The 12,281-nt window shown below is 39.6% G+C and overlaps 1 protein-coding gene across 16 annotated transcripts in view; it reads left to right on the top strand.

Moving 5' to 3' along the window:
• ZBTB40 (zinc finger and BTB domain containing 40) overlaps nt 1–12,281 on the top strand; it is a 75,345-nt gene that overhangs the window by 27,413 nt on the left and 35,651 nt on the right. For 5 of the 16 annotated variants that reach the window (XM_072750889.1, XM_026012415.2, XM_026012414.2 and 2 more), the window contains one exon: nt 10,762–11,536. In XM_072750889.1, coding sequence (XP_072606990.1) covers nt 10,837–11,536 — 700 coding nt within the window. In that variant the 5' untranslated portion in view covers nt 10,762–10,836. Of the gene's footprint in view, nt 1–3,639; nt 3,700–5,217; nt 5,270–5,482; nt 5,702–10,761; nt 11,537–12,281 lie in introns of those variants that run through there. The other 11 variants (XM_072750882.1, XM_072750881.1, XM_072750890.1 and 8 more) reach the window with 9 other exon arrangements.

The following is a 12,281-nucleotide window of genomic DNA, read 5'->3' as shown; positions in this document are numbered from 1 at the left end:
CACACAGAAAATTTCACTAAATATTAGCAGAATGTTTTTCTAGAACAGCTATATCAATTAATATACCCACCAGTGATACCTTAGATTCAAACTTAAGTTCTACCATGTGTTACTATGAGACTTTAGAGAAATTACTCAACCTCTCCTTAGTTTCTTTATCAATAAAATGGGATATTACAGCATCTGCCCCATCAGATTGTTGAGAGGGCAAAATGATTTAATATATGTAAAGCATAGTCCTGAGTATAATAAACACTTTCTGAATATAATAAATATCAGATAAATACTAGCTGCTATTACTGCATAATTTTTTTAAGATTATATTTATTTATTTGAGAGAGAGAGCATGAGCAGGGCTGAGGGAAAGAAGCAGACTCCCTGCCTGACATACGGCTCCATCTTAGGACCCTGGGATCAGGATCTGAGTTAAAGGCAGATGCTTAACTGAGCCACCCAGGTGCCCCTATTACTGCTATTATAACAACTACTATTATTACTTGTCAGTTAATTACAAGTAAGCTTTCCTTCTCTGAATTGTCTGGTTACATCATTTCCTTTTTTCCCCCTTGGATTTTAATTTTTTTAAGATTTGCAGGAATTTCTTGTATCTTCTAGGTATTAATTCTGTGTTGCCTTTAAACTTTGTACAATATTATCTCCTGATTTTGCCATTTGTCCATTGTCTGTTAATCATGTCTTTGATAGAAACCTTTACTATCACTGCAGTCAGACTCCTCATTTCCTTGTTTTTTTGACATTTGGGGCATTGTTTAAGAAGTTTCCCTACCATGCTTCAAAGACGCCTGACATTTTCTACTGTTAGCCTTTATAGATTTACCTTTCATGTTTGGGTCTTCCTCATATGGTTTGTAATAGTGAGCTCTGTTCTCTTTTTCACTGTGTAAGTCTGTGCCTTGGGTTGTGAAAGTACTGTTTTTTTTTTTGTTTTTTTTTTTCCTGCTGCACGTCAAAGACCAGTTTTTATGTTAATTTCTCAGCTCAGGATTCCTGTATGATACAAATTTGCCTATCTACACGTGCCTCTGTATGGCATAGGCCTACATTTTAGATTTCTTGTGGGTGCCTTTTCCTCTTCTAAAGGCCCAGATAATTAACAACTTCTATTGCTGCTTCTCTGAGCCAGTAAGATTTTTCAGACTGCATATCAGGGAAGGATAGGTATTTGAGGCTCTGGGTTTTGTGCAAGGGTGTCAGTTTCACCTCGCCCACCTTCTACCTGCCTGAAGCTATATTTCTAGTTTCCATGTGAGGATTAATGCTTTCTCCTCTAAGCCCAGGGCCTGAGTTGGAGTTTGAAACCTCTGTGGGCCACCATGGTCTCAACACCCACTTAATGTTCTAGTTTTGATTTTGATGTCTCTTTCATTTTAGATGCCTGGGGACTTCCTTTTTTTTTTTTTTTTTTCCTTAAAGCTTGACTATATATTTTAAAAGGATTTTAAAAATGTTTCATCCAGCATTTCTGTATGAAGTGGGAGAAAAGGTCCATTACATCAGCTTGGCATGCTGTTTTGCCAAAAGTTTATTCTTCAATTAGTACTGTTATTAATCTTAGTAAAATTTCAGCTTTCAACATTGCCAGCTTATAGTCATCAAGTAGCCCTTGATCACCCTTGAATGTTTTCTGCCTTTCCTATCCATCCTCCTTTTATTGCAAGTTTATAATCATGTTTTTAATATCTATGTATAGGTAAGCCACATAATTCCGTTCAATTTTTTTGAACCTTGCTCAGTTGCTTATTCTGCTACAGTCATTCTATTATTTTTCCCATCTAATTTTTTTTTTTTAAAGATTTTATTTATTTCAAAGAGAGTGAGCGAGTACACGCAAGCATGAATGGTGGGGGTGGTCTGAGGGAGAAGCAGACTCCCTGTTGAGCAGGGAGCCCCATGCTAGGCTCCATGCTGGGATCAATCTCAGGATCCTGGGATCATGACTTGAGTCAAAGGCAGACAGTTACCTGACAGAGTCACGCAGGCGCATCCCATATTTTTTATTTATTTATTTATTTATTTATTTATTTATTTATTTATAGATTTTATTTATTCATGAGAGACACGGAGAGAGAGAGGCAGAGACACAGGCGGAGGGAGAAGCAGGCTCCATGCAGGGAGCCTGATGTGGGACTGTATCCCGGGACCACGCCCTGAGCTGAGCCACCCAGGCATCCCCCCCATCTAATTTATTTAACAAAAATATGAAATAGCTCTGACCACAGGGTTCTGTAGTTAATGCTCAAAATAACTACCTCTGGATCATTGCTAGATCTTTTTCTTTTAATTTGATGAAAGTTGTGGATAATTTCCCCAGGAAATGACCAAAAAACCTCTTAAGTTTTAGCTTTCCTAAAACTATAATCCCAATCACTTGTTTCATATTAATAAGAATATTCAAAAAGACCTAATGTGTGTCCAGATAAGTCTTTTGATTTACTGAATCCATAAGGCCTATGGGGGAAAAAAATCACATTCTATTGATATAATTCACTCTTTAGGAAAAACATTAGTGCCCATTTAGTAGTTCATGCTTTGTGTTATTTGCAAATTAAAGTCTTGTTCTGATTTTTTCCTCAATTGTTAAAATAAGTTAATTTACAAAAATTAAGAATTATCTTCTTAAAAAAGATAATGTCTACTTTTGCCTCTTTTAAATCTTACAGAATCTTTTTTTGTTTTGTTTCCCCCAATACCAGGAGATAGGAATTCCAGTCCTGCCCCTGGCACTACTACTAGTTTAGCAAGTTAGGTAGCTTCTTGATTGCAGTTTATTTGTTTTTAGTAAGTATGCATTTTTATAGTATAGGTGTTAAGACAAATTGTACTCAAACAATAGGGCTAGATGTTCTTAAAGATATTCTGAGTAAACTAAAAATATTGTATGAATTCATGAATGTTCCATAATATTAAATACCATATAATAGGGTTTGGGTGGTTAGAACTGAAAATTTACATCCAGTTTATCAAGTTTTATAAATAAGGAAGCTTTATTTTTTATTATTTATTTATTTATTTATTTTTAAGGAAGCTTTATTTTTTAGAGCAGTTTTAGGTTTACAGCAAAGTTGAGAGTATAGAATACAGTAGAGTTCCTCACACCCACACAGCCTCCCCCACCATCCCACAAGGCAGTAATACATTTATTATAATTAGTGAACATCATTATCACAATCTGTTGTTTTCATTAAGGTACACTTTTGGTATTGTATGTTCTTTGGATTTTGACAAATGTATAATACATGAATCCACCACTGAAATATCATAAAGAATAATTTCACTGCCCTAAAAGTCCTCTCTTCTTCACCTCTTTATCCCTGCTTTCCCATCCACTGGCAACCACTGATTTTTTTACTGTCTCCATGGTTTTGCCTTTTCTAGAATGTCATATAGATGGATTCATACAGTGTATAGCCTTTCAGATTGGTTCCTTTCACTGAGCAGTATGCATTTACATTTCCTCCATGTTATTCTGTGGCTTGTTAGCTCATTTCTTTTTAGTGTACAATAATATTCTATTATCTGGATGTACCACAGTTTATCCATTTATGTACTGAAAGACATTTTGATTGCTTCCAACTTTTGGCAGTTATTAATAGAGCTGCTATAAATAGCTGTGTGCATGTTTTTATGTAGACAGTTCATTTGGGTAAATACCAAGGAGCACAATTGTTGGAGCATATGGTAAGGATATGTTTAGTTTTGTAAGAAACTGCTAATCTGTCTTCCAGAGCAGCTGTACCATTTTGGATTCTCATTAGCAATAAATAGGAGTTCCTGTTACTATAAATCCTCACTGCATTTGGTATTGTCAGTGTTGTGGATTTTGGCTATTGTAGTAGGTTGCTTTAATTTGCAATTCTCTTATGACATATGTTGAACGTTTTTTATACTTGCTTTTTTATACTTGCTATTTGTATCTCTTTGCTGAGATGTCTGTTAAGGTTTGATGCATTTTTTAATCAGATTGTTTTCTTACTGTTGAGTTTTAAGAGTTCTTTGTATATTTTGGATAGTAGTCTTTTAATAGATGTGTCTTTTTGCAAGTATCTTATATCAGTCTGTGGCTTTTCATCTCATTTTGTGGACATTACCTTTCACAGAACAAAAGTTTTTTTGTAAATTTTAATGAAATCTAGTTTATCAGTTATTTCTTTTAGGTACATGCCTTCGGTATTGTATATAAAAAGTTGTCACTGTACTCACGTTCCCTTTAAAAAAAAAAAAAAACAAATTTGTTTATTCACGAGAGACAGAGAGAGAGGCAGAGACACAGGCAGAGGGAGAAGCAGACTCCATGCAGGGAGCCTGATGTGGGACTTGATCCCAGGACTCTAGGATTACTCCCTGGGCCAAAGGCAGGTGCTAAACCTCTGAACCACCCAGGGATCCCCAAAATCTTTGTTTTCTAATATATGCATTCAATGCTTTAGACATCCCCCTAAGCACTGTTCTTGCTGCATCCCACAAATTTTGATAAGTTGTATTTACATTTCCATTTAGCTTATAATATATATATTTTTAAATTTCTACATCCAATGTTAGGCTCAGACTTAGAACCTTGAAATCAAGAGTCACATGCTCCACTGACTGAGCCAGCCAGGCACCCCCTATTTTAGAAAATTTTTAAATTACTCTTGAGATTTCTTCCTTGACCTATGTGTCATGTAGAAAAATGTGTTTAATCTCCACATATTTGAGGTTTTCCAGCTATTTTTTTGTCACTGATTTTTTTAAACTTTTATTTATTTATTTGAGAGAAAAAGAATGCAAATAGGGGGAGGGGCAGAGGGAGAAGGAGAAGCAGACTTCTGCTGAGCAGGGAGCCTGACAGGGGGTTTGATCCCAGGACCCTGAGATCATGACCTGAGCTGAAGTCAGACCCTTAACTGACTGAGCCACTCAGGTGCTGTCATTGATTTCATTGTCTGAGAGCAGAGCTTGTATGATTTCTGTTCATTTTAATTTGTTAAGGGTATTTTATGGCCCAGAATTGGTTTATGTTGGTAATATTCCCTGTGATCTTGAGAAGAATGTGTAATCTGCTGTTGTTAGATGAAGTAGTATAGATGCCCCTTAAATCCAGTTGACTAATAGTGCTCTTGACTTCCACTGTGTCCTTGCATATGTTCTGCCTGCTGGATCTATTTCTGATAGAGGGATATTTAAAGTCTTTTTAATTTCGTTTAATTCTCTTTACAGTTCTTTCAGTTTGCCTTACTTGTTTTGATACACCGTTGTTAGACATACGCACGTAAGAGATTATGTTTTCTTGAAGTATTGACTCCCTTTTTATTAAGTAATGCCTCTCTCTATCCCCGATAACTTTCCTTATTCGAAATGTGTTCTGTCTGAAATTAATATAGCTACCCCTGTTTTCTTTTGGTTATATTATCATGATATAGCTTTCTCTCTGTATTTGCTTTATTTATTTTTGTTTTTTAAAAGATTTGTCCATTTATTTTAGAAGGTGGGAAGAGGCAGAAGGAGAGAGAGCCCCAAGCAGACTCTGCTGAGCACAGAGCCTGATGTGGAGCTCGATCCCATGACCCTGAGGCCACAACCTGAGCCAAAACCAAGAGCTGGATGGATGCTCATCCGACTGTGCCACCCAGGCACGCCTGCATTTACTTTAAATCTATATGTGTCTTCACAATTGAAGTGGGTTTCTTGTAGACAACATAGAGTTGAGTCCTATTTTTTTCTTTAAATCTGTTTTGCCATCTGCTTTTTAATAGATGTATTTAGACCATTGATGTTTAAAATGATTATTGATAATGTTGGATTTATATCAGTCATGTTTGTTAATGTTGTTTATATGTTGCCTTTGTTCTTTGTTCCTATTTTTGTCTTCCACATTTTTTCATCCTTCTTTGGTTTTTAATTGATCATTTGACATGATTCCATTTTCACTTTTTTCTTAACATATCAGCTATATTTCTTTTCAAATTTTTTTTAGTGGTTGCCCTATGGTTTGTAGTATACATTTATAACTAATCCAAGTCCACTTTCAAATGACACTGTACCACTTCACAGGTAGTACAGGTACCTTATACTAAGCAAATAGTTCTAGTTCTTCTTCCTATACCTTGTATCATTGCTATCATTCATTTCACTTATCTCTACACAAGTATATCTAAAAATAAGCAAACATAATAAAATAAATTGTTGATGTTATTTTGAACAGTTAATGTTACATCATTAAGAATTTAAAAATAAATGTTTTTATTTTACCTTTACCTATTCATTTTCCAGTGCTTTTCATTTTTGTAGTGTAGATTCAAATTTCTGTACCTTTTCATTTTCCTTTTCTCTGAAAAACTTTTATAATGTTTTTTGCAAAGCAGTTTTAATGGTAACCAAGTCTCTCAGCGTTGCTTGTCTGAGAAAGTCTATTTCCCCTTCACTTTTGAAGGATAATTTTGCAAGGTACAGAATTCTAGATTCATTGGGCTTTTTTATTTTCTTCTCAGCACTTCAATTATTTTATTCTCACTCTCTTCCTACTTGCATGGCTTCTGAGGAGAAATTGGATGTGATTTTTATCTTTGCTCCTCCTCTATAAGTGGTTTTTCCCCCTCTGACTTTTTCAGAGATTTTTGTTTAAGCATTGATTTTCTATAGTTTGAATATGATATGCTTAAGTGTAATATTTTTCCATTTATTGTGCTTGGTGTTCTCTGAGCATCCTAGACCTTTGGTTTGGTGTCCGACATTAATTTTAGGAAATGCTCAGTCATTATTGCTTCAAATATTGTTTCTGTTTTTTTCTGTTTCATCTCCATCAGAAATCCCCATTTGTAGTTGTCTCACAGTTCTTGGGTATTCTATTCTGATTATATCCTCAAACTCAGAGATTCTTTCCTCAGCTTTTTCCAGTCTACTAATGAGCACATCAACAGCATTCCTAATTTCTGTTGTGTTTTTTACTTACAGCATATTTTTTTTCATTTTTTAAATTTCCGTCTCTTCCATTGTTCATCTGTTCTTTCATATTGTTTGTTTTTTCCACTAATGCTCTTAGCATATTAATCACAGTTTTTAAAAATTCCTGGTCTGGTAATTCCTGACATATGTGACTGTGGTTTTATCACTTGTTCAGTCTCTTCAAACTGTGTTTTTGCCTTTTAGCATGTCTTGTAACTTTTTCTTGAGAGGTAGACATAAAGTGCTGGTAAAACGAATTGTGGCAAATAAGTGTATAGTAATGGGATGGTAAGATGTGGGGGAGGAAGTTTTTATAGACCCATGATTAGGTCTCGGTCTCTTGGTGAGCCTATGTCCCTGGACTATGAACTGTACCAGTGTTTTTCAGCATATCTCCTCCCCCACCACCACTTAGAGTGGTACAGGCTAGGAGTAGGCTGAAGGTATTTCCCTTCCCCCAGTTAGGTTGGAATCTGGTAAAATAGTTTTCCTGAAGCCAGGCCTTGTTAGGAACAGAGTGCTCTGGCATATTTCAAAATGGTTAGTTCTCCCCACCCCCTTCAGAAGCAGGAAGGAATATTTCTCCTGCATTTACCCCTTAGAGCTCCTGGAGGTAAAACTCACAAAATTATGACTTAGTCCCTCTGGAGTTTTTAACTCAGACTTGTCCACCCTGAGCCTCCAGCAGTTTGTCAATTTCAGTTTAGTTTTCCTTTTCTGGTACCTGTTCCCATGGATGTGTCTGTTGGTGGGTTTCTCCTCTGAGAAGTTATGATTCTCTGTATCTGTCTGTTTTATCCTCCATTTTGGGGGACAGCAGTTTTGCCTTGTGACCTCAATTCTCTGACAGATCTAAGAAGATTTGTGGACCCATTTGTTTAGCTTTTTAACTGTTGAGGATGGTGGAATGGTGACTTCTAAGCTCCTTATGTGCCAGACCAGAAACCATAACTTGGAAATATATTTTTTTAAGATTGACTTTATTTATTTATTTATTTATTTATTTATTTATTTATTTATTTATTTAAGAGAACGTGCACACATGAGCCAGGGGGAGGAGCAGAGGGAGAGGGACAAGCAGACTCTGTGCTGAGTGTGGAGCCCGATGTGGAGCTCAATTCCATGACCCTGAGAACATGACCAAAGATGAAATCAAGAGTTGGGCATTCAACCAACTGAGCTGTGCAGGCACCCTTATTTTTATTTTTATCTGTCAGCTTCAGATGTGGGAAAATAAAGAAAGAGTGGTGGAAGGGAAAGGGGATCATATGCAATCTTGCTAATAACAAAGACAACCAGTGTTGTTTTGGCATTTGTCTTTCCAACCTTTTATCAATGTATTTTCTTTTCTTTATACAAGTGAGATGATAGTATTTGGCTATCATCATAAGATCCTCAAACCCAAAACTTAACTACATGTCCTCTTCCCAAGACTGTTTTCTTGTGTTATCTGGATCATCTTAGCATCCATTCCCACTTACCAGACCAGGACCTGGGAATGGTCTCTTTCCTCACATCCACTAAGACTTTAAATCATGATAGTTAACATTTTCTAAATATTTTTGGCTGTCTCTTTCTCTCTTCTCTTGCTACTTCTCTGGGTCAGAGTCCTCACTGATTTGTCTCTGAACTCCTGCAGTAATAGAGCCTATCTCTAGCATTATCCTCCTTAATTCTGTGCAGTGGCACTTAGATGATATATTTAAGATGCATCTCTGACTGTGTCACTTCCCTGCTAAAAGCTTTTCAAACCCTTCAATGGCTCCTCGTTGTCTTTCAGATAAATCCAAGCTCCTGACCATGGCCTATGGATCTCTGTGTGGCCACAGCCTGTGCCTGCTAGATTTAGCTCCTGATAGTCCTGTCCCCTGCTTATGTTCCAGTATCACTGAATTCCTTACAGTCCCACCTGCTCCCCATCCTCCCCACTACTGGGGATGTCTTTTTGTCTGTGTGCCTCATGCAGGCTCCCTGCTTGGAGCACCTGTTGTCTCACTCTCTTTACCTCGTCAGTGCCTACTCATTTCTTGAGGTAGGTCAGCTTCTCCTCCAGACCTTACTCTAACTTCTTGACACCCCTTTCCCCCAAGCTGGGTTTCTGGGTGCAGATCTCTGCCATTACATCTCCTTCATTTATTCATTCTACCAATTAACAACATTGTGTGAGGCAGAATTTTAAGCACTAGGATATAGCACACGATTTTTAAAAGTTCCTTCCCTAATGGAGCTTACATTCCGGTGAAGGAAGATACATGATAATAAGTAAAAATATGTGTTAGTAGGCGATAATGCTGTGATGATAAATAGAGTGAGAGGGATAGAATGTTCTGAGGTTGGAGAAGAGGCTGCTATTTAAAGGACGGTGTCAGGGGAGCCCTCAGTAATGATGTGGCCATAGAGCAGAGACCTACTGGAAGAGAGAGTGAGCCATGCACACATGTGGAGACACCTGTAGATGAACATATCCAGAGTGTTCTGTGATCGGTAAGGAAGGCAGTGTGCTTAGGGCGGGTGGGTGAGAGGGAGAGTGGTAGAAGGTGGCCTAGAGAGTTAATGCCAGCCAGGTTATGAGGGGAGTGTAGGCTATTAGAAGACCTTTGGCATTTACTCTGAGACTGGCAGCCAAGGGGTCTTCTGTGCAAAGAAGGGACAAGCTCTGGCTATATGCTTAAAAACATCCCACTGACTACTAGATTGAGGGAGGATAGGGTAGGGGTAGTGCTAGAAAGGGCCAGGGGCTTGGAGACCAGGTAGAGGAGATTGCTACGGTAGGCCATATACAAGGTGATGGGGGCTTGGACTCACCAGAGCAGAGACAGTGGAGGCAGTAGGAAGTGATAGGGTTTTGGATGTATTTTGAAGGTAGAGCCAACAGGATTTATAAAGGATTGGATAAGGAGTATGAGGAAAAAAACAGGAGTCAAGGATTACTCCTGGGTTTTGGTCTGAACAACTAGAAAGACAAAATTGCTATGAAGTACGAAGATGGCAGGAGAGTTTTAGATATAAGTTTAAGAAACCCATCAGGCCTCCGATTGGAGATGCTGAGTAGGTAGTTGGAGGTGTGCATCTGGACTCCAGAGGAGAGGACTGAGCTCGAGATGTCAACTAGTCAGCATTGTTGATATTTCAAAAATATGGAATCAGATGAGACAGAAGACGAGAGGGGCAGGACTGAGTCCTGGAGCATTTCAAATTGTAGAGGCCAATGTGACGCAGAGGATCCAGCAAAGAATGCTGGGAAGGCATGACTAGGGGAGGTCACAGGAGAACCGAGAGAGCAAGAGCAAGTGAAACGTGTTTGAAGCGAGAGGGAGTGATGATGCCGTGTTGCAGATAGGTCAAGCAAGATGAGGACATTATATTTTAGATCTATTATATATTTGCCTCCCTCCATTGGGCTTAGAACTCACTGGAAGCAGGAGCACATCCAGCAGTGTATTATCTACAGCTCTGAGGTGGGTGATAGGCACACGCCATTTAAAGGCTGTTGTGCCTCAGGCTGATTATCTCATTACCTCTGAGCTTCAGTCTCATCTGTAAAATGGGGAAGGTAGAGAGTATCTTTTTCCATTGAGTCATTGTGAGGATCGAGTGAGACTGTCCAGATGAAGCACAAAACATAATCCCTTTCATAGTGTTAAGCCCGTGACCGCTCTCCTCCATATAATTAATTTAGCATCCCTGGCGCAGCGCGCCTCCTGTGGAGCAGCATGGGTGAATGCGAGAGTGAGTTGCCTGTTTGTTGGAATATTTCATTCAAGGCCTTTCCCTGTGCACTTGTGACGTATTCACATGGCACTTTTGGGGTCTCTCTAGGAGATAGCGCTGATCCTCCCAGAGGGGGTCCTGGAAGAAGAGAGAGCGAGAGGTCGTCCAGGCGGGACAGAGGCGATGGAGCTCCCCAACTACAGCCGGCAGCTGCTGCAGCAGCTCTACACGCTGTGCAAAGAGCAGCAGTTCTGTGACTGTACCATTTCCATCGGCGCCATTTACTTCCGGGCCCACAAGCTTGTCCTGGCTGCAGCCAGCCTCCTCTTCAGAACCCTGCTGGACAACACAGACACCATCTCCATTGACGCGTCTGTGGTGAGCCCCGAGGAATTTGCCCTCTTGTTAGAAATGATGTACACTGGCAAACTACCCGTGGGCAAGCACAACTTCTCCAAAATCATCTCCCTGGCTGACAGCCTCCAGATGTTCGATGTGGCCGTTAGTTGTAAAAATCTACTGGCCAGCCTTGTGAACTGCTCTGTTCAGGGCCAGGTGGTGAGGGATGCCTCCATACCACCCTCAGAGGCATACAGGAAGGAGCGGGAGAAGCCTGAAGTAGAAGTCCTTGCCTCAGAGGGCACTGGAGAGCCTCGTCCTTCCCTGGAGGCTTGTGTCCCTCCAGGGGCCCCTGTGAAAGCCGAGACTGAGGATGATGTGATCCCTACAGTTGCAGGAGAGATGAGTGTGGGGCCTTCCACGGCCCGGGAGATCCAGGGGAACACAGACGCCCCAGTGGAGACTCCTCCTCCAGCTGAGGTTTGTTCCCCCTCCCCTGCTGTACAAGTCTTCAGTGAGGCAAAGGAGGCAAGCGCAGAGCCAGGTAATCTTCACTTAATAGTTGTTTTGTACTCTGTCCTTCTGTTGCCAATTATTGTATTCAGTGATCTTTATGAATTTTTTTTGTTTCACTGGTGAATTTACCAAAAACCGTTGCTGAATAGGAAACCAAAATCCAATAATCCAACACAAAATCCAAAGCAAAACTCTTATTGGAGCATTCTTCTTTTTTTTAAAGATTTTATTTTTTTTAAGTGATCTCTATACCTAACATGGAGCTCAAACTCATAACCCTGATCAATAGTTGCCTGTTCCCCCAAATGAGCCAGCCAGGCACCCCAAGGGGAATTCTTTTATTAAAATGTGTGTTTTTGAGTGATGGAAGTATAAAGATGAGCTACAAGACCAAAAAAACAGTACTGAAATAACAATGTATCAGGGGTTGGTTTGTTTTTGTTTTTGTTTTGAGGGGGTGGGCGCCTGGGTGGCTCAGTTGGTTAAGCCTCTGCCTTCAACTTAGGTCATGATCTCAGGGTCCTGGGATTAAGCCCCACATCAGGCTGCCTGCTCAGCTGGATGTCTACTTCTCTTTCTCCCTCATGTGCTTGCTCGCTCTCTCTCTCTCTCAAATAAGATATTTAAAGAGAGAGAGAGAGGGAAAGACAGAAAGAGCAGGGAAGGGCAAAAGCAGAGGGGGAGAGAGAATTCTTAGCAGGCTCCATGCCCAGCACAGCCTGGGCTTGAACTCACGACCCTGAGGTCATGGCCTGAACCAAAATCAGGAGTCA

The sequence above is a fragment of the Vulpes vulpes genome, chromosome 2 (assembly GCF_048418805.1).
Source record: "Vulpes vulpes isolate BD-2025 chromosome 2, VulVul3, whole genome shotgun sequence".
NCBI classification, from domain to species: domain Eukaryota; kingdom Metazoa; phylum Chordata; class Mammalia; order Carnivora; family Canidae; genus Vulpes; species Vulpes vulpes.
This window is presented reverse-complemented; position numbering and strand designations above follow the sequence as displayed.